A 23299-nucleotide genomic window follows, 5' to 3' on the forward strand; every position below is an offset into this window, starting at 1 on the left:
AGTCAGAACAAGTTTTGTTAACATAAAGCTCCTGTATTGCAGGCATTGTACCACCTTTGCAGCTCTGGATGTTAATGATGTTTTCAGTACTGGATTTGTACGAGCAGTCTCCTTTTCCCAGGACGGACTAAATGTTACCTCGGTAGCAGATGATGGGTGAGATCAAACGTGCCCTCTTAAATGGGAGGATTGTTTTTATTTAAAAGAGATGTATATGTAATTTTTATTAAGGACACAATCTGATCATTGAAGCCTGAATTTTTGCTCCTGGATCTAAAAGGGCAGAGTTGAGACAATTTGTGGCCCCATTAACCCAACCTGGGAGCCTGGAAGTTGGGACTTTTGTTCTAGCGGGATAGGTGACTATGGATGCCATGGCCACTGTGGTGATATGCATAGCAATGTATATAGCTGGATGTATGACCTCCGACCAACAGGTGGGGACAGATATGTACCATGTGACTCCACAGAACCGGCAGTTGGTAGTAAGTTGCACTAGAGGACAGTCGCGTAAGAAGTAGCTCCAGAATTCAATTATTGGTCACCGTTTGTATTATAGTTCGTTAGTTATCTTTCCACATGTTAATTTTGTTATCTTGCTAGTCAAAGAACTAATGTTCTGTGTGCATCTTTACCATGGCCACAACACAGAACATAATATGGTACCAAGCGTGGAAAGCAATTGAAGATAACTACAGAGAAGATGGGATGAAACAGACCGAAGAAAGAAAAAATAAAATTCTTCCACCTACCTGGTAAACTGAAAATCAATGCCCAGAAAGACTGAGGTTAGAGATGGAAGGTCTGAAGGAACCTACCAGCTTCAAGTCACGGGTAGTGGAGAGAGAATTGCTGTTTTTAAGCAGCAATTCAAACTCTACGCTACAGCCCTTGGCCTGCAGACACGGCCTGACGAGAGATGTATTACGTTGCTGCTCATGGTAGCAAGTCCTCAAGCCATCGAAATGTATAATACCTTCGAACTGACAGCGAAGCAATACCTTCCCTGAAGAAAAATGAAATGTTCGAGCATGACGTGTACTCAGAAGGCAGGAGAATCTTTTGAAGGTTTTCTAACCGACTTTCAGTTGAAGGCGCAGTCATGCAATTTCAGTTAAAGTCGTCAACTGATCTGTGATCAGATAGTATTTGGGTATCGAATGATTATGTACGTGAGAGGCTATTGAGAGAAGAGCTTCAATTCGATGAGCTTAGTGACTCATTCCAATAAGAAACGTGGTTCCAGTGTGGGTGGCCATTTAAAATGGATGAACAGATCCGCCATTTTGTGCTACTGATGCGGCAATCAACAATGTCCATGGGCCACGACAATGTCCAGCTTTTGGGAAGGTGTGTTCCAAGTGTGGCAGAACAAATCATTTTGCGAGGTAATGTTCTTCACGTCCAACTGGGGACCAAATCAGATCAGTTCATGTGATTTCGACTGAGGACACAATGAGTCCGAATATGCACAGTGAAGAAGATGCAGCAGCAGTGATCGTGATCGCGACTCCATGGAAGCCAGACAGACAATTCCATTGATAATCAATGGCACTTTAATTAAATGCAAGCTCAACACTGGAATGAGGGCCAACCTCATCAGTTTGTCAGATTTGAACAGGCCGTGAGTCAAACTGAGGGGCGTCAATCAAACAAGACTGCTGAGAGACTAGAATGGGAAGGAGATTGCGACGTTGGGACGCATGTGAGCTCAAAGCATCGGTACACAACAGAAGTCACACCATAACATTTTCCAGTGTGGACACGGAACAGGGGTCCATCATAGGAGTGCAAGCGTGCGAGGCACTGAACCTTGTTGAGCAGCTGTACATTCCAGACAGTACTATAGAGGATGATTACAAATGGCAACAAGATGAAGTGGCGCAGTTATCCGATGAGATGAAAGCAAAAGTCAAGGTGAAAGAAGATAAACCAGATGGAGGAGCCAATAGGGACTCCCGAATTCTGGTTAACCATCTTCAAGAATGTGGATTGTGTCAGTGACATCATACAGGAGCATAATGAGCCCATCCTAAAGCATTTGCAAGACAGGTGAGATTTTCAGGTCAAGGGCAGCCAATGAGTTTTACTCTGGAGTTTGTTTGCTCATGATCAAGATATACACAATGAAGTCCCAACCTGATGAGTCAGATTTTTTTTCTGTTTTGATGGAGCACAAATGATAGGATGCACAGGATGCCAAATCAACTTGTAGAAAGGAAAAAACATAACCATGAGGATCAAGCAGAGGCATAAGTTCCTGCAGTAGATTCCCAAATACTCGAGGCCAGTCCATCAAAAAACATGCAGCAAGAACAGATGGATACATTTTCGTGCGGTTCTACAACAACAGACAAAGCATAATTGAGAATAAAACACAAAGTGAAGAAGTAATGCCTAATGTTGAGGACATTGATCCAGCTAAGAGACCGGAATGCGAGTGTTTGCAGATCATTCCTGAAGTCACAAGCCTGCATCTTCAAAAGATTCCAAAAGTATGCCAACATTAAATGCCTCACCAGTTGATGGGCATGCAGTATAGCCTTTGAGTGCCAGCACCAGGATCAACCAAAACTCCTCAATCCAGAATCAGCTATTGTGGCAGAGGAGCCAGGAGCAGCTTTCACAGCAGAAGACCAAGAGACAGCAATTACAGCAGCCGGTCCAGAAACGGCTACAAAACAGATGATCCAAAAGCAGCTATTGCAGCAAGAGATCCAGAAACAGCTAATCCCTTGGCAAGAATGACGCTCTAGGTGCACAGGCAGATGTGTGTGTGAACTGCACCAATTTCACAGATGAAGCTAAGAAAAGGAGACGGAAAGAGCTGATTATAAAAAAGAGAAGGAAGGGTAAGCGAAGAGTCGAGGACACAGTTGGTCGATTGGGTAGCAGCTGTGACAGTGAAGACATGAGCATCGGCAATAAGAACATAAGAACTAGGAGCAGGAGTAGGCCATCTGGCCCCTCGAGCCTGCTCCGCCATTCAATGAGATCATGGCTGATCTTTTGTGGACTCAGCTCCACTTTCCGGCCCGAACACCATAACCCTTAATCCCTTTATTCTTCAAAAAACTATCTATCTTTACCTTAAAAACATGTAATGAAGGAGCCTCAACTGCTTCACTGGGCAAGGAATTCCATAGATTCACAACCCTTTGGGTGAAGAAGTTCCTCCTAAACTCAGTTCTAAATCTACTTCCCCTTATTTTGAGGCTATGCCCCCTAGTTCTGCTGTCACCCGCCAGTGGAAACAACCTGCCCGCATCTATCCTATCTATTCCCTTCATAATTTTAAATGTTTCTATAAGATCCCCCCTCATCCTTCTAAATTCCAACGAGTACAGTCCCAGTCTACTCAACCTCTCCTCATAATCCAACCCCTTCAGCTCTGGGATTAACCTAGTGAATCTCCTCTGCACACCCTCCAGCGCCAGTACGTCCTTTCTCAAGTAAGGAGACCAAAACTGAACACAATACTCCAGGTGTGGCCGCACTAACACCTTATACAATTGCAACATAACCTCCCTAGTCTTAAACTCCATCCCTCTAGCAATGAAGGACAAAATTCCATTTGCCTTCTTAATCACCTGTTGCACTTGTAGACCAACCTTCTGTGACTCATGCACTAGCACACCCAAGTCTCTCTGAACAGCGGCATGCTTTAATATTTTATCGTTTAAATAATAATCCCGTTTGCTGTTATTCCTACCAAAATGGATAACCTCACATTTGTCAACATTGTATTCCATCTGCCAGACCCGAGCCCATTCACTTAACCTATCCAAATCCCTCTGCAGACTTCCAGTATCCTCTGCACTTTTCGCTTTACCACTCATCTTAGTGGTCTTAGTGGCCTCATAAGGCCAATATCCAAGAACACGCGGGGAGGAAGCTTCACTTCAAAAGGCTGAAAGAGTTGGTGACTCCAAGACCAGCCAGTAAAACAGTCTTTCAAAAGATTAAACAAGATCACTTATTCGTTCAAGGTTCAGGACACCAACAAGAAGGTGTCGTTAACTTGAAAGACTGAACGTGTAATGAACTGTGTACAAGGGACAAGTTTGAAATTGTTATGCATATCATGTTTTATAAAGCAGTCAGACTTGTACATGTAACATGCTCACAATTATTCTGCATAACCTTTTTTGTAAAGCAGTTATATTTGTTAAACATTCCCATTTCCAAAGGGGGATGTGGTGATATGCATAGTAATGTATATAGTTTTATGTACGACCTCCGACCAGCAGGTGGGGACGGAGATCTACCATGTGACTCCACAGAACTGGCAGTTGGTCGTAAGTTGTACTCTAGGACAGTCACATTGGAGCTAGTTCCAGGAGAATTAAATTATCTGTCATCATTTGCATTATAGTTCATTAGTTATCTTTCCACATGTTCATTTTGACCAGTAAGATAGTTATTAACAAAGAACTAGATGTTTTGTGTGCCGGAAAGAGTTTGGAGGCTGCTGACATGGACGGTGCAAAAGGCTCTCCCACTTTGAAATTATTTTGAATAACAAAACAAAAAAACAGCACACCCAAACTCGCCCTTCACACGTTTCTCTTTCTATGCTAACCCTTGCCACCTCATACCCTCCATGCCGCCCCCCCCCCCCCCCCCCCCCCCCCCCCCACCCACCCACTGATCCATATAGCCCACTATGCTGACTTAGTATCAGCTCATGCTAGTCCATGGACCCTGCATACTACCCATTGCCCTTATTTCCACCAGGCCAATTCACCCAGTAACCACTATGGACAAACCTCCGGACCCATGCTGAGATTAAATAAAGTTTGAGTATTAAATGATCAACGCACTGTTTTAATGAAAACTATCTAATTAACACCATTTTACTTCCTTTCATCCCTATTAAAAATGAGCATTTATATCCATGGTCCCACTTCAAAGACTTGTAAGCTCTTGTAACTGTTAATCAAACTGTGAACTATCAGGCCCCCATTGTGATGACAGTTTTTGAAATCAGTCATTTACTTTTTCTTAAATTTAGAATACCCAATTAAGGGGCAATTTAGCTTGGCCAATCTACATAATCTGCACATCTTTGGGTTGTGGGGGTGAAATCCATGCAGACATGGGGAGAATGTGCAAACTCTGCACGGACAGTGACCCAGGGCTGGGATTCGAACCCGGGTCCTCAGTGTGTCAACAGCAGTGCTAACCACTGTGCCATGTGCCGCCCCTTGAAATAAGTCATGTAACATTAACCTATAATGGTAGCCCTCAGGCTTATATCAGCAGACAGTGAAATAGCAAGCACTTTTGGTAAGCAGGATAGGATTAAAGCCTTTTGACTGATCCAACTATTTTAACGCACATTTTACATACATTCATGTCTACCTTTAACAAGAGCATGGAGTATCTGACTGCTCCCAAAAGTGTCCTGGGAGAATATCCAAAGGGTACACTGCCTCTCCAAAAAAAAAAAAAAAAAATTGGTAAGTTTAGACCCTCTACCAGGTCCACCGGGTCTCAAGTGCATAAGTCATGTTACAGACATACCACAAGCGGAAGTCAGATCTGACGAAGGTAGCTGTGACCATGGATGTGTTATTTAGAATCTGCCCCGTTCTCTTTCTCTCTCTCTTCCCCCCTCCCCCCATGTGAAATGGCAGGAGCAGGGTTCACGGGTGGGACTTCGGATTCACAACTCTGCAACTATTTTTGCTATTCAGGCCCAAGTACAAAAGGAGGCCATTCAGCCCTGTGTCTATGCCTACTTGCCACAAGAACAGCTGTTCGTGCCACTTCCTCATCATTTCTCTGTAACCTCGCAATTATTTTCTCTTCAGATTATCCAATACCCCTTTGAAAGCCACGGTTGAATCAATCTGCCTCTTTACGTTCTCCACTTTCTGCTGCAACACGTCCACGCAGACACCATCTCCATGGCCCTGCATTCTACCCTGGAACACTTAGATAACAAAGACACCCATGTCAGACTCCTACGTCAGACTCCTTGGCCTCGGTTCCTCCCTCTTCGACTGGATCCTAAAATTTCTAACCCACAGGCCACCATCAGTAAGGATAAGCAACAACACATCTTCCACGATCATCCTCAACACAGTGCCCCACGAGGCTGTGTCCTCAGCCCCCTACTATACTCCTTATATACCTATGACTGTGTGGCCAAATTCCCCTCCAACTCGATTTTCAAATTTGCTGATGACACCACAGTAGACACCACAGTCTGATTTAGAACAATGACGAGACAGAATACAGGAATGAGATGAGAATCTGGTGAACTGGTACAACAAAATAATCTCTCCCTCAATGTCAACAAAATGAAGGAGATTGTCATCAACATCAGGAAGTGTAGTGGAGAACATGGCCCTGTCTACATCAATGGGAACAAAGTAGAAAGGGTAAACAGCTTCAGGTTTTTTGGTGTCCAGATCACCAACAACCTATCCTGATCCCCCCATGCTGACACTATAGTTAAGAAAGCCCACCAATGACTCTACTTTCTCAGAAGACTAAGGAATTTTGGCATGTCACCTACGACTCTCACCAACTTCTACAGATGCACCATAGAAAGCATTCTTTATGGTTGTATCACAGCTTGGTATGGAGCCTGCTCTGCCCAAGACCGCAGGAAACTACAAAAGGTCGTGAATGTAGCTCAATCCATCATGCAAACCAGCCTCCCATCCATTGACTCTGTCTGCAATTCCTGCTGCCTCGGGAAGGCAGTCAGCATAATTAAGGACCCCACGCACCTCAGACATACTCTCTTCCACCTTCTTACTCTCTTCCACCTTCTTCCATCAGGAAAAAGATACCGAAGTTTGAGGTCACGTACTAACCGACTCGAGAACGGCTTCTTCCCTACTGCCATCAGACTTTTGAATGGACCTATCTCGTATTAAGTTGATCTTTTCTCTACACCTTGCTGTAACTGTAACATTATATTCTGAAGTCTCTCTTTCCTTCCCTATGTACGATATGCATTGTTTGTACAGCATGCAAGAAACAATACTTTTCACTGTATACAAATACATATGACAATAATAAATCAAATCAAATCCCACTAACTGACCAAGGGAAATTTTCCTTATATTGTCTTTAGCTGATTTAAGGTGAATAACAAAAGAACCAGTACTGTAGAACTTCATTCAACAGGTGTGACATCTTCAGTAATAATATAATTTCAGGTTCTGCAAGTTGGGCTTCTATCATTAAATCTGATAATTTGTAGTTTTTTTAGATAAGTTTTGCATTGCCAATTTACTCATGGCGTCCACCTAACCTGCCGTTGTTTGTGCTACTTGGGTTAAAGGCAAATCTGTTCTTTGTTCAATATGAAATCTGCAGATCATAACTTTTAATTAAAATCATTTTTGTTCCTAGGTTGCTGAGAATTTGGTGCTTGGATTTACAAAGGCCAATCTATGTTGCTCCTCTGACCAATGGGCTCTGTTGTACATTCTCTCCACATGGTAGCGTATTGGCAACAGGGTAAGTGAGGCTTGATATTATGAAAGGGTTTAGCTGTTGATCTGTAGGATTTTAGTGTGTATTTTTGAACAGTATATTGATCAATTGTATAACCAAAATGGTGTCATTGGTGAGACCCAAATCTTAGCTGTCCTATTGGAAGATGCTGATAGCAGTTGAGTAGAAGAACAACCACAGACATTCATCTATAATGGCAGTGAATTCTAGAGGAAAATGGCTGAAAAATTATTAGAATATATTCTCTGCAGATTCTTCATTATATGTATTTATACAAACTATTTTTCAACTTGCATTTTTCCCTCCTTACTGTTCCAGGACAAGAGATGGTCATGTTAAGTTCTGGACAATATCTAGGGTGCTGCCAACTCTGCAAGACGTTTGTCGCAACGCTCTGCGCCGTGTGATGACGACCCACCAAGTTATGCTCTTGCCCATTCCAAAGAAAATAAAAGAGTTTTTGGTTTACAAGAAGTTCTAGTTTGCCCCTGGAAGTGCAATGTAACAGGATGGGAGGAAAATCTTATCAATAATATCAGACAATTAATATTTTTTTTACCAAGATTTATTTGAATGAGTATTTTTGATTTGTTGTGATTTAAAAAAACAAAAGAGCCGTGCACATTTTCTGTAAGTTGCTTAGCATATGTTCAATTAGAAATTGAGCCATCTGGAGCAATCAATCTTTTGCAAACCTCTGGAACATTCTACTTTGTAAAGAGTCATATGAATGATCAAGGTAGGACACCATGAATGTGTTCAAAAATCAGGCTGAAGATTGAAATGTTTTTGTTATTGAAACTTCCAATTATTTAGAGAAACAAAATCCACAAATGTTGTGCCACCTTGTCTCCAGTATACTTCGAAAACCAATCATGTATTCACAACAATTATGTGGTTCAGAATTGCACAAGGAGGTTCATTTTATCCATCCATCTCAAAAGACACTAACTATGGTCATAATTGTTCCTTTAAATAATTTATCTTCACTAATCAAATCTCTAAATGTGTTCATTGGTCTGAAAAAATTAAAGTTTTCCTTTTACTAATTTGTACCTTATCTTGGCAGTTGGTTAAAAGAATATTCTAGATTTATCTTTTAAATTCTTCTCCAATTGAAATCTCTTAACTGCAAGCTGTAACCACACTTCATTTTTAAACATTGTTTGGGATTTGGTTAACGTTCCTTCCGGTTTGTATTTTCGTACCGTCCCTTTGTAACTTTACACCTTTTTCTCTGTGGATTAGTAATTTTTCTTGCCCTAGAATCCAAATTTTACAGTACAGAAGCAAATACTCTTTGGCTCATTGTACCTATGCCACCTCTGGGCTAGTCTGCCTTCTAATTTTTCACATGCACTAGGTTTAAATCCAGTGAAGAATTGCAAGTGACAAGATTTTTATAAAAAATGTTTTAAAAATTAAACAAATGTCAACCAAACAAAAAATGATAAGAACTGGCAAATGTGGAGATGCAAGCAAAATTCTGAACAAAATTAACAATGGTACAATGCTATTAGGTCTGTGTGCATTTTTTTTGTATCAATGGATTTTGCAGGTTAGCTATGATCAATGATGAGATTTTCATGGAATGGAAGGGTTGTCACATTTTGGGTTAAGAAATCACGTACAACTATTTAACTCCATACAATTAAGTCTTGTCACTGCACCAAAATGTTTTATACCTCCAATTAGATTTAACAAGTGCAAAATATCGCCACTGGAGAAGGTTTGATAATTTGTACAAGCCTGTTTATTTTCATGATATTTAAAAAAAAATAGAATATATTTTCAGTACTGTGGTCTAACTTTTAGAAATAAAACAATTTAAAGTTGCTTTTGATGTTGGCTGCATATTTTTGAGGTTTCGCCAAATTTCCCAGTTGCCAGTGAAGGCCAAGCAAGATGTGGGGGGTTCTTTGCTCAACCAATTTACGTTGCCCAGGATACGAACATCACTGCTCTTTTCACCTCAAGCAGTGCCCATATCTCTGAAGCAATAGAAGTTTGCCTCTGGAACCTGCTCTGCCATTCAATAAAATCATGGTTGAGTTGATTGTGGCCTTAACTACACATTTCTGTCTGTCATTCATAACCCTCAACTCTCATCCAATCAAAAATATCTTTAACCCAGTCTTTCAAAAGCTAATAACCATCAAAAATACATTTTTACTCGGTATTACTTTTATTTACCATTATTTTTAACCTGTACCCTCTGGATTCCTCTGAGAGGAAACATCTGCGCATCTACATTATCAAGCCCCCTCCCAATCTTAGGCTTACCTCCGATTCCTCTAAACTCCAATGAGTATATGGTAGGCCCAAACTACTCAAACTTTGCAAATAAGACAACCATTGCAGGAACAATCGGTGAACTTCTCTTGAGGTGTTTGCACCAGTACCATGTAGAAAACATCCCTACATTTCCATCCCTCTTGCAATAAAAGCTAAAATTCCATTTGCCTTCATTATTTACTGTACATGCATGCTAACTTCAGATCCATCTCCAAGGACAGTATTCTGCATTTTTCTGATTTACTTTTCCTGCCAAAAGTGGACAAGTTCACATTTTTCAAATTATATTCCATCTGCCAATTTTTTTTTGCCCACTTGACTGGCTTTGCTACCTTTGTTTCATTGGCAAATTTGCCTACAATCCTTTCATCCAAGTCACTGAGTATTGATCAAAAATAGTAGAGATTGTAATACTGATCCCTACGTCACTCTACCAGTTACGGTTTGCGAGATGAAATGATGGAATTCAAGTGTGGCAAAAGAGCAGTAAAAATTTATACAAATGTTATTCACAAGCTATTCAAAAACTATTCTTCAGGTGAAAATTAATTTAGATTTGAATGAAAAACTTCTGGCGAAGCTGTCAGTGTTGATTCCATCAACATACACACATTACAGGCACTGGCTTGGCGATCTTCACGGATGAAGGCGGTATAGCAAAAGACCTGTACGACAAACTGGCCACTGGATCAATATCTCCTGGGTGTCCATGTCTCTGCTGTGTGGCATCAAGGGCCAGATATGGATCAGGGCACAATGGGTGAATCATGCACGGGCCCCAGATTGGGCTCCCCGTGAGAGTCACCAGACTCCTCCACCCGGTGCAATTGAATCTCACCTTCGCTGGGCAAGATCCAGATCTGAATATTTAAATGAGCCCAGTGACACATTTAAAAATCCAAATCTGAATATTTAAAATGAGCCCGGAGGCACATTTAAATACCTGAACACTGGATTCACCTGCTGCCCTGAACTCAGCGACCACACCTGAGACACCTCACTAGGGTGCTTTGACAAAGAGTCATCGGACTCGAAACGTTAGCTCTTTTCTCTCCCTACAGATGCTGCCAGACTTGCTGAGATTTTCCAGTGTTTTCCCTTTCGTTTCAAATTCCAGCATCCGCCGTAATTTGCTTTTATTCACTAGGGTGCCGTTTTGTACTGGTCCACACAAATGTGGACCAGCCGTGACGGCACCTGGGTGGATCTCCCAGGCCATTTGAGACCCCCTGGGTGGTTGTGAGCAGAACAGGGTGGCACCCAGCTACTACCAAGTTGACACTGCCAGGAGTCAGACCCAGGGGGCGTTGCCACCTGGAAAGGGGGTCTTCCTAGCAACTTCCCTGAGGTTGGGGTGTGTGAGGATTAAAAACATGGGGGGGTTGTGGAAGGAGATCGGAGCTGCTGATCAAAATGGCGCCCCAAAGCCGGTCAGCAGTAAATCTAAGTACAGCCTCGGCAGAGAGAATCTACCAGAGACAAAAAAGAACAGCAAAGTTCCACTGAATAGCCGGGTTTCTCAAAGCTTCAGCCATCGAGAAACACCTTGCTGAACAGTTCAGCAGATTTAGAGTCCGCTGAATCGCACCCAATGAAACTTATTCTGTTTGAACATGAGAATTACAGCAGTATTTTTAAAAAAAAATAATTTTCCTCAAACATTTTGGACAAAATGAGGATTTATCATTCAGGTGGCAGATTTTTTTGAAACTATTACTGATTAATGTTGCATTAGAGAGATTTCATGATGTCTGCAGTCATAGCTTAATTAGGTCTCTGCCTTGTGCCATACGTTAGGAACCTGAGCTCCAATCTTGTAGAGAAATTTTTCTTTAGACAATATTTAAAAAAGATAAACTCTTCAATGATTCATAATCTAACCTAATAATCTGTATTGTCACAAGTAGGATTACATTAACACTGCAATGAAGTTGCTGTGAAAACCCCCTGGTCACCACATTCCGGCATCTGTTCAGGTACACAGAAGGAGAATTCAGAATATTCAAATTACCTAACAGCATGTCTTTCGGGACTTGTGGGGGGAATCTGGAGCACCTGGAGGAGACCCACGCAGACACGGGGAGAATGTGCAGACTCCGCACAGTGACCCAAGCTTGGATTCGAACCTGGGACCTTAAGAGCTGTGAAGCAACTGTGCTAACCACTATGCTACCTTGCTGCAAAATCTGAATATTTAATATTTTTTTCTGCTATAAATCTATTGAGCATAAACTTTACTTTTAACTGTGTTTATCAGCAGTACTGTAGCAGGTTTATCTATAGAAGTCATTTCTTTACAAATTACCTAAAGATTTGATGGGATATGGCAGTTTACATTTTGATTGTTTAACTAAACTTTGCCAATTTCATATGTGAAGATAGAAAAAAATCAAGATGCCTCTGTGCTTTAGAGAATTGCAAACTTAACAATACTACATCTGTGTCATCACTGAGATTGCCCATTTCCACCTCATAACAGCACCTGACACTGCTCCCGCCACGATTCATCTGCTGCTGACAAACCGCTTCGTGCCTTTGAACAGCTAAACCTAGAGATAAGAAACATAATCCTGGCCGGCCTACCCCTTGTGTAAACTTGCTATCTGAAGCTCTGCTCTCCAAGTCCCGTTCACCTATCAACCCCTCTCGCTAAACTACACCGACTCCCAATTAAGCAATTTTAAAATTCCCAGCCTGGTTTTAAAATCATTCCTCAACCTCGCTTCTCTAATTTACTTCAGCTCTAAAACCCTCATATCGCACTTCACCAATTCTGGCTTTAATTGTTGAATACCAAAGCTCGATAATTCCCTTCTAATCTCCTTTTAGGAACTCCTTAAAATGACTTATTTGACCAAGCTTTTAGTTATTTCTCCAAATATCATGGGCGGGATTCTCCGAGCCTCCGCACCGCAATTGCGCTGGGCCGGAGAACAGGGCGTCAGATCCGCGATCAGATCTGATGCCTTCTCGGCGATTCTCTGCGGACCCGAGAATCGTCGGCAGTTGCGCGGTCGACGCGGCACCGGTTGGGGGCCATTGAAAGAGGCCCCCGCAGCGATTCTCCGCTGGCAACTGGCCGAGTTCCCGCCGGCGTGGTTCAGTCATGGTTCCACCCGGCGCGGCTGCTCTGGTGGGGGGGGGCGGCCTCCAGGACGGCCAGGCTCGCAATCGTGAGCCAACAATCGGCAGGCACGTGCGATCTGGGGGGGGGGCCTATATTGTGGGAGTCAGCCCGCTGTGTGGGTCCACCATGTTGCGTGGACCCGCAGCCAGCAGTGCAGGGCCCCATATCGGCAGTCAGAGCTGCGTGGACTATTCCGGGGCCCTGCACGCACCCTTCAAAATGGAGAATCACTCCGGACTTTCTAGAAAAAAGTCCAGAGTGATTCATGCCCGTGGGGACATAGCCCCATTATCAGAGAATTTCACCCCATGTTTCTCTTTCAAGTTCTGTTTACCGTATTTTTGAAGTGCCTTGGGATGATTTACTAGATTAAAGCTGCTATATAAATGCAAATAGATACTGCCACGGAATCCCTACAGTGCAGAATGAGGCCATTCCGCCCATTGAATCTGCACCAACCCTCCAAAAGGGCACAGGAACTAGGCCTACTCTCTCACCCTATCCCCCGCAGCCCCGTGAATTGATCATGGCTAATTATCTAACTGCACATCTGCACATCCTTGAACTGTGGGAGGAAACCCATTCAGAAAATCAGACAATGGGAGAATGTGCAAATTCCACCCGAGACTGTATTTGAATCAAGACCCCTGGTGCTGTGAGGCAGCAGTGTTAACCACTGTGTCGACGTGTCACCACCAAAGTGAACCGTGATGGTGCACAGTGGGTAACACTTGCTTTACAGTGCCAGCATCCCAGGTTCGATTCCCAGCTTGGGTCACTGTCTGTGCGGAGTCTGCACATTCTTCCTGTGTCTGCGTGGGTTTCCTCCGGGTGCTCCAGGTTCCTCCCACAAGTCCTTAAAGATGTGCTGTAAGGTAATTTGGACATTCTGAATTCTCCCTCTGTGTATGTGAACAGGCGCTGAACTGTGGCGACTCGGGGCTTTTCACAGCAACTTCATTGCAGTGTTAATGTAAGCCTACTTGTGACAATAAAAAATTGTAAATCAGTTTAATCTTGTTAAGTCAATAATGCCAGCAACAAACCACTGTGTATCATGAAAATAGACAATTGCATTACTTTGTAAAAAACAGACTTGAGATTTGAGTAACAAATTAAAAAACGGATTCTTCCTGTCAATTACGACCTTGTATTAAGTTGGCTATCATATGTTCTGACCATATATTTCCTACAACTCAAACTCAAAATAACATTGTAAAATGTCCATTAGGTGGCACTTGTTTAATACGCAAAGCTCAGTGTGGAAACAGAATCAATTGCATTTTCTCTATGGCTGCTGCAAGTATAATTTTTAAAAATTGATGAATAACAAAATTCTAATTTAGAATATTAAAATTTTAAATATTGGCACATTATTGGCCTATTTGAAGTGAGACCCACTGGGGGAAAAATAAACAGAAAGCTGAAGTACAAGAGGTGGTTTCTTGACGTGAGAATACCAGGGCCATCACAAATCTTCCAATTATTTGGTAGCTACAACAGGAGTAGTTTGGGAAAGCAGCTTATTTTTTTTCCGAATTAAGGGGCAATTTAGCCTGTCCAATCCACATACCCTGCACATCTTTGGGTTGCGGTGGTGAGATCCACGCAGACACTGGGAAAATGTGCAAGCTACACACTGACAGTGACCCGCGGCCAGGATCAAACCCGGATCCTCGGCGCCATGATGCAGCAGTGCTAACCACGGTCCACTGTGCCACCTCAAAAGCAGCTTAAAATGTTCTGGAAATGTTGATCAATTTTCAAACCAATGGTTAATGCCCACTGGAGTGAATCTTGTGGCTTATGCTCAGTGCAGAGTTCTGCGTTCCCTCGGTTCCATGGAAACGTGCATGAATGCAAGTCGAGTTCTGTTTCTGAATTCTTGTCTTAATTACAGTATCTGTCATGATTACAATTTGTTGCTTTGTGCTAAAAAAATTCAGTTTCAACAATGTTGGACAAAACATAAAGAGAGCCTCTGTTTCCAAACAAGAAAAAATTAACTTTAATCAAACCATTACATTTTTCATATAGATAACAAACTCACTAGGCTTCAGCAACAACCATATCACGGGCAACCTGAAATGCAGCAATAAGTGAGCTCATTTGAATTTTCTCACTAGTTCCTGAAGCCAGCCTGTACCTATGAAAGTAAAGTAAGAAGTCAAGTTAATTCCACTGTTGAGAGTTTTTGTTTCTTTTCACTCAAATTAACTATGTAACTTGAAAAGGCTATCCACAGTGTGTTCCTCAAATATTGTTTGGCTCCCTTTGATATCCAGCAGTGCATCAGGAAAATGTAGTCAATAATAGGCAAATCAATTGCTCTGACCCACGTTACGCCACTCTGGAAAGCGGTTTGTGGTGTTAACCGCTTAACTCAAATGAAGCAAGAACTGGGGAAAAACAAGCCACAATTATTTACGTAACAGTGGCAACAATATTCACTAACATTGCACATATGGCAATCTACCATTTGTTGGGTTCTTATGTGTAACAATAAACAGTCCAAATTAGTTTAACCATAGCAACCCCGTTGCTACGAGCAGTTGTTATTGACTGCCCTATGTTTTACCAAGTTATTTGCAACTACTATGGTAATTAACACAATAGCCTATTGACCAATAGCCACTATAAGTTTACTGATTTCCTTAGCTGTCTGGACTGCACTTCCTACCATCCCACTTCTTGTGAGGACTCTCCTCCAGTTTCTCGATTACATCTGTTCTGATGATTCATATACCAGTGTTCCCCAAATGTCTTCTTTTTCCCTCTTCAATCATTATTGACAGGGCTCTCAACTGTGTCCATTCCATTGCCTGCACTTTGACTCTCCCTTTTCCTTCTCCAGAACCACAATCAGGCACCTTTCCCACCACACCAGAAACACCTCCCCTTCACCTTTCAGAAGAGACTGTTCCTTCTGCAATGTCCTGATCTATTCTTCAATTCACCACCTGTGCAAATGCAGATGTAACTTCTGTCTTTTTTTAAACCTCCACCCTCATTATCCAGGGCTCCAAAGCACCCATTCCAGGTGAAAGAGCAGAGCGAATAACTTGTAATTCTTTCCATTGTTGTATTGCATTCCACTGCTCACAACATGGTTGTCTCAAATTAGGGAAACCACATGTACATTGTGGGCATGGTGTCACAGTGATTAGCGTTGCTGCCTCACTGCACCAGGGACCCGGATTCAATTCCGATCTCTGGTGTGTGAAGTTTACACATTCTCCCCATGTCTGTGTAGGTTTCCTCAGAGTGCTCCGGTTTCCGTCCCCAAACCAAAAGATGTGGTTAGGTAGATGGTTAAAATTGCCCCTTAGTGTCCAAAAGGTTAGGTGGTTATGAGGATGGTGGGGGATGTGGGAATAGGTATGATGCTCTTTCGAAGTGTTGGTGCAGACCTGGATGGGCTGAATGGCCTCCTTCTGCACTTGTAGGGATTTTATGGTTCTATTCTATGGTTCTACGATTAGCCAATCACCTCTGTTCAGCCTGCAAACATAACCCAGAGCTTAGTCACCCATCACACCCGCTCTAACCTCGGTCCTCAAACGCATATGCTGTTTCAATGAAGCTCAACACAAGCTTGAGGAACAACATCTCAGCTTTTCATTCGGCGCTTTACAGCCTGGTGGACTCTTCGAGTTCACTAATTGCAGATCACAACCATTGCTCTTTTTTTTAGGTCAATAGCTTTTTAAGAATGGTATTTTACTCAAAGACTTTCACAGTCCAAAGACTGAATTGCAGTGTAGCTTCCATCAAAAAATTAATTTATCGGTTAAGCAATCAGATTGAGAACAAACGATCACAGGATGTCTAAAAGGATTGGAGGATGAGGGATCTGTGGGAGAAGATCCATTTAGCATATTGTCCAATGAGCTATCCCACTTCAAGGCTTGAATGTATATACGCAGTATTTTCAAGGTTTTCATCTGTGACAGGGTGTCAAGGGGCATGTGCCCATGTCTTCCGAAGTTGACTTTGATGGCATTACATTTAGTAGCATTTAACCGCAGCTTTCTCCTCGCCATTCATTGAGGGCATTAAATGTTTCCTGAACCTCACTGACCACACCACATGGCCTTGACTCTGCAACTGTCATATCGTCTATGTATTTCCAGTATTTGAGGTCAGGAAATGACAGCATCAATAATGAGGATTAGATGGACCTTAGCCAAGCGCCCTGGGCACACCTTCTGTTAATTGAACACTTTCGGAAGGACAGCCACTGTATCTGACACAGGGTGCAATGAGGAAGCCAGCAATCCATTGGTTTAAACTTAAACAGCTTCATAACTACGACTTCTAATCAACCCTGTCAGTACATCTTTCAGCTTTGAAAAATCTGTTGTACTGGTGGTCGACATTGTATAAACGCATTGTATAAAATTAAAACAAAAAGAGTTCTCAACATAGACCAGGCAGCTGATGTAGGATCTTCCAGCCCTGCTACCAATCTGATGACACTCAAGTAAGAGACTGATATCCATAATAGTAACTACATTTATAATAATAATAATCTTTATTGTCACATGTTTTATTGTCATGAACAGTGCAGCACAGAAACAGGCTCTTCAGCCCTCCAAGCCTGTACTGGTCATGATACCAACCTTTGCCTAAACCCTCAGCACTTCCTTGTGCCATATCCCTCTATACCCATCCTATCCATGTGTTTGTCAAGATGCTTTTGAACGCCATTAATGTACCTGCTTCCATATCCACCCTGGGAATGCGTTCCAGGCACTCACCATCCTCTGCGTAAAAAACCTTCTTTGCACATCTCCTGTAAACCTTGCCCCATGGACCTTAAACCAATGCCCCTGGTGACTGACCCCTCCACCCTGGGAAAGAGTGCCTGCCCATCCACTCTATCCAAGCACCCCATAATCTTGTAGACCTCTATCAGGTCACTCCTCAACCTCTGTCTTTCTAATGAAAACAGTCAGAGTCTATTCAGCCTCTCCATATAGCTAACACCCTCCAGACCAGGCAACATTCTGGTAAACCTCCGGTACACCCTCTCCAAAGTTTCCACATCCTGCTGGCAGTGTGGCGACCAGAATTGTGCACAATATTCCAAGTGCAGCCGTACCAAGGTTCCATACAACTGTAGCATGGCTTGCCAGTTTTTATACTCGATGCCCCGTCCAATGAAGGCAAGCATTCCGTATGCTTTCTTGACTTGTCCACTTGTGTTGCCACCTTCAAAGATCTGTGACTTTCACTCTAACTTTCAATATTCCTAAGAGTTTTGCCATTTACTGTATATTTCCCCTCTACATTAGACCTACCAAAATGTATTACCTGACATTTGTCCGAATTAAACTCCATTTGCCATTTCTCTGCCCAAGTCTCCAACCTATCTATGTCCTGCTGTATCCTCTGCCAATCCTCAACACTATCTGCCACTCCACCAACCTTGGTGTCATCAGCGAACTTACTAATCAGACCTGCTATTTATTCCTCCAAATCGTTCATGTATTCTACAAACAACAGAGCCCCAGCACAGATCCATGGAACACCACTAGTCACAACCTTCCATTCAGAAAAACACCCTTCTCCTGCTACCATTTGCCTTCTGTAACCGAGCCAGTTCTGTATACATCTTACTATCTCACCTCTGATCCCGTGTGACTTTACCTTTTGTACCAGTCTGCCATGAGGCACCTTATCAAAGGCTTTTCTGAAGTCCACGTAAACAACATCCACCGCCCTCCCCATATCAATCACCTTTGTCACCTCCTCAAAAAGCTCAATCAAGTTAGTGAGGCACGACCTCCCCTTCACAAAACCATGCTATCGCTTATGAGTCCATTTGTTTGCAAATGGGTATAAACCCTGTCCTTGAGAATTCTCTCCAATAATTTACCTACTACTAGCGTGAGGCTCACCAGCTTATAGTTTCCAGGATTATCCCTGCTACCTTTCTTAAACAGCGGTACCACATTAGCTATTCTCCAGTCCTCTGGGATTTGACCTGTAGCCAATGAGGATAAAATGATGTCAGTCAAGGCCCCAGCAATTTCCTCGCCTTGCTTCTCTCCGTATTCTAGGGTAAATCCATCTGCCCAGGAGACTTATAGATTACATACAGAAATACAGCACAGAACAGGCCCTTCGGCCCACGATGTTGTGCCAAACTTTTGTCCGAGGTTAATCATAGATTATCATAGAATTTTGGACACTAAGGGCAATTTATCATGGCCAATCCACCCAACCTGCACATCTTTGGACTGTGGGAGGAAACTGGAGCACCCGGAGGAAACCCACGCACACACGGGGAGGATGTGCAGACTCCACACAGACAGGGACCCAAGCCGGAATCGAACCTGGGACCCTGGAGCTGTGAAGCAATTGTGCTATCCACAATGCTACTGTGCTGCCCTTAAGAACAAATTAATCTACACTCCATTATTCTACCATAATCCATGTACCTATCCAATAGCCGTTTGAAGGTCCCTAATGTTTCCGACTGAACTACTTCCACAGGCAGTGCATTCCATGCCCCCACTACTCTCTGGGTGAAGAACCTACCTCTTACATCCACTCTATATCTTCCACCATTCACCTTAAATTTATGTCCCCTTGTAATGGTTTGTTCCACCCGGGGAAAAAGTCTGACTGTCTACTCTATCTAATCCCCTGATCATCTTATAAACCTCTATTAAGTCGCCCCTCATCCTTCTCCATTCTAATGAGAAAAGGCCTAGCACCCTGAACCTTGCCTCGTAAGACCTACTCTCCATTCCAGGCAACATCCTGGTAAATCTCCTTTGCACCTTTTCCAAAGCTTCCACATCCTTCCTAAAATGAGGTGACCAGAACTGCACACAGTAGTCCAAATGTGGCCTTACCAAGGTTTTGTACAGCTGCATCATCACCTCACGGCTCTTAAATTCAATCCCTCTGCTAATGAACGCTAGCACACCATAGGCCTTCTTCACAGCTCTATCCACTTGAGTGGCAATTTTCAAAGATCTATGAACATAGACCCCAAGATCTCTCTGCTCCTCTAAATTGCCAAGAAGCCTACTGTTAACCCTGTATTCCGCATTCATATTTGTCCTTCCAAAATGGACAACCTCACACTTGTCAGGGTTAAACTCCATCTGCCACTTCTCAGCCCAGCTCTGCATCCTATCTATGTCTCTTTTCAGCCAACAACAGCTCTCTCCACTATTCACTTATCCACCTGAATATCTTTTAAAAGACCCAATACCTCCTCCTTTTCGATGTTAACATGATCCAGACTGCCCACACACCGTCCCAAGAATCATCTTCCACAAAGTCTCTTTCTTTAGTGAACACTGATGCAAAGTACTCATTTAGTACCTCGCCCATTTCCCCTGGCTCAACACATAGATTCCCTCCACTGTCCTCAAGTGATCCAATCCTTTCTCTGGCCACCCTCTTACTGGTTACATATGAATAAAAAGCTTTGGGATTCACCTTAATCCTACTTGCCAAGGGCTTATCATGACCCCTCCTGGCCCTCCTACTTTCCCACTTAAGTACCGTCCTACTTTCTTTATACTCAAGGGTTTGACTGTCCCCACCCTTCTAGACCGTACAAAAAAGTCTCCTTTTTCTTTTTGACGAGGTTCACAATATCCCTTGCTATCCAAGGCTCCTTAAACATCCCATTCTTATTCTTCGTTCTCTCAAGAACGTGAGTTTCCTGAATCCTAATCAACTGTTGCTTGAAAGACTCCCACATTTCCGATGTTGATTTATCATTCAACAGCAGCACCCAACAGCCGCACCCAATGCAAATTCTTCAATTCCTGTCTAATGTTATCACATTTGCCTTTCCCCAGTTTAGCACCTTAAGGAGAGGGTTACCCTTATCCCTAGCCAAAAGTACCCTAAAACTTAAAGAATTGTGGTCACTACTCCTAAAATGTTCCCCTACTGAAACCTCAACCACCTTTCCAGGCTCATTACCCAATATCAGATCCAATACTGCCCCTTCCCTACTTGGACTATCTACATATTGCATCAAGAAGCCTTCCTGGATACATCTCTGAAATCTTAGAGAAGTAACTGTTGGTAATTGCTATTCTCATTTACACGTCTGCCAGAACCACCTTTTTTTCTTCTACTTGTTCTTTTGCCATTCCCTTTTTCTTTACACCATCATCCCATTTGTCATTGTATCTCTCTTACCTTCCACCCTATCACAGGCATAGGAGTAGGCCATTTAACCCCTTGAGATTTTTCCACCATTCAATTAGATCATGGATACATGGTGACAAAAATTCCATATATCTGAATTTGCTTCCTATTCCTTTGGTTAAGACAAATCAATCTTAGTTTTAAAGATAACAGTTGATCTAGTTTGAAACGTTACAAACCTTTACACCCCTTTCTGTGAAGAACTGTTTCTCATTCTAAATTTTAGACTATGCCCTCAGCCCTAGAACCCCAATGAGTGCAAAATCTTTCTACTACTCTGTTCCCTTAATGCCTTAAAATTCAATCAAATCACCCCTTCAACCGTCTAAATTCCAGTGAATGCAAGCCTAAATTTTTTCTTTGTAGCTGAACGTTATGGTCACCTGGTCAGCTCTTAACAATGACTAAGAGACTGGACCAGAACCATAACGTTTTTAAGTTTTAAGACTAAGCAGAAAGATCGATTCCAGGAGCGATACATAAGAAATAGGGCTTTGTTATTTTATAAGCAAACTTTATTAAACCAAATAATCTTCCACAGTATAAATATTTCCCGCTTTCTCTGTCTTATAGCTTTGACAAAGGGTCATCTGGACTCGAAACGTTAGCTCTTTTCTCTCCCTACAGATGCTGCCAGACCTGCTGAGATTTTCCAGCATTTTCTCTTTGGTTTCAGATTCCAGCATCCACAGTAACTTGCTTTTATCCAGTGTTAATAGTTAAGGTCACACAATAGATCCTTGTGGGACACCACTGGTCAGTCACACCCTATCAGTTAGAGTGCCTGCCCATTACCCTATTCTCTCTTTCCACTCAGTCCATTTCTTAATCAAGTCAATAACTTTTCTTGAATTGCATGAGCCTCAACAGTCATAGAGGTCTACAGCACAGAAAAGGCCCTTCGGCCTATCAGGTCTGCGACGGTCAAGAACAACCACTTAACTATTCAAATTCCATTTTCCAGCACTTTGCCCATGTCCATAGCCTTGTATGCTTTCGCAATTGCAAGTGAACATCTAAATACTTCTTAAATTAGGGTCTCTGTCTCCACCACCCTTTCAAATAAGACTCCCGCCACCCTCTGGATGAAAAAGATTTTCCTCAGATGCCATCTGAACATCCTGCCCCTCATCTTAAAATTTATGCCCCCTTGTCATTGATCCCTCCACCAAGGGGAAAGGTTTCTTCCTGTTTTCTCATAATTTTATACATTTCAATCATGTGCTCCGTCTGCTCCAAGGAAAACAATCCAAGTCTATCCAATCTCTCTTCATATCTAAAACTCTCCAGCACAGGCAACATCCTGGTAAATCTCCTCTGCACTCTTCCCAGTGCCATCACATCCCTCCTATAATATGGATCCCAGAACTGCACAAAATACTTTAGCGGTGGCCTAATCAATGTTTTAGACAATTCCAGCATAACTTTCCTGCTCTTAAACTCTATGCCTTGGCTAATAAAGGCAAGTATACCATATGCCTTCTTAAACACTTTATCCACCTGCCATGCTGCCTTGAGGGACTGTTGTACTTGCACACCAAGGCCCCTCTGATCCTCAGTGCTTCCCAGGGTCCTGCTATTCATCATATATTCCTTCGCCTTGTTTTTCCTCCGCAAGTGCATCACCTCCACACTTATCCAGATTGAAATCCTTTTGCTACCGATCATCCCATCTGACCAAGATCTATATCCTCCTTGTCAAAGTTTATCCTCACTATTTACCACCCCACCAATTTTCATATAACCCGCAAACTTACTGATCAACCCTCCTACATTCAAGTCTAAATCATTTATATAAACCACAAACAGCAAAGGCCCTCAACACTGATCCCCCACGAAACTCCACTGGACACAGCCTTAGACATTTCACTGTCCACTACTTTAGTCACATCCTCAAAATAAAATCTCATCAGCTGAAAATGTTCAAAGGATTCAGTCATTCTATTCTTAATTATAGACTTTAGCAATTTCCCAACAACAAACATTAGTCTACAATTTTCTGGTTTCTATCTGTCACCTTTCTCAAATAGCAGAGTGACATGCACAATTTGTGAATCTAAAAGGAACAATTCTGGAAGAGAGAAATTTGGAGGATTACAATTAGGACTTCTGCAGCATTCTAACCTACTTAATTTTAAAACTTGGGTCAGAAACTATGATCTTCCCTTTTGTTCTTTCCTCCTCTACCCATTTGCTAGCTTAGTATGTGCT

General features: G+C 42.5%; 2 protein-coding genes across 7 annotated transcripts in view; one reads left to right on the forward strand and one right to left on the reverse strand.

Moving 5' to 3' along the window:
• wsb2 (WD repeat and SOCS box containing 2) overlaps positions 1–9315 on the forward strand; it is a 32350-nt gene extending 23035 nt beyond the window's left edge. For all 4 annotated transcript variants that reach the window (XM_038791060.1, XM_038791076.1, XM_038791066.1 and 1 more), the window contains 3 exons: positions 43–156; positions 7375–7482; positions 7798–9315. In XM_038791060.1, the coding sequence (XP_038646988.1) occupies positions 43–156; positions 7375–7482; positions 7798–7960 (385 nt within the window). In that variant the 3' untranslated portion in view covers positions 7961–9315. The remainder of the gene's footprint in view (positions 1–42; positions 157–7374; positions 7483–7797) is intronic.
• A 5570-nt stretch (positions 9316–14885) lies between these two features.
• rfc5 (replication factor C (activator 1) 5) overlaps positions 14886–23299 on the reverse strand; it is a 72462-nt gene continuing 64048 nt past the window's right edge. For all 3 annotated transcript variants that reach the window (XM_038791099.1, XM_038791107.1, XM_038791117.1), the window contains one exon: positions 14886–15047. In XM_038791099.1, coding sequence (XP_038647027.1) covers positions 14951–15047 — 97 coding nt within the window. In that variant the 3' untranslated portion in view covers positions 14886–14950. The remainder of the gene's footprint in view (positions 15048–23299) is intronic.

This window comes from Scyliorhinus canicula, chromosome 1 (assembly GCF_902713615.1).
Source record: "Scyliorhinus canicula chromosome 1, sScyCan1.1, whole genome shotgun sequence".
In the NCBI taxonomy this organism is placed as follows: domain Eukaryota; kingdom Metazoa; phylum Chordata; class Chondrichthyes; order Carcharhiniformes; family Scyliorhinidae; genus Scyliorhinus; species Scyliorhinus canicula.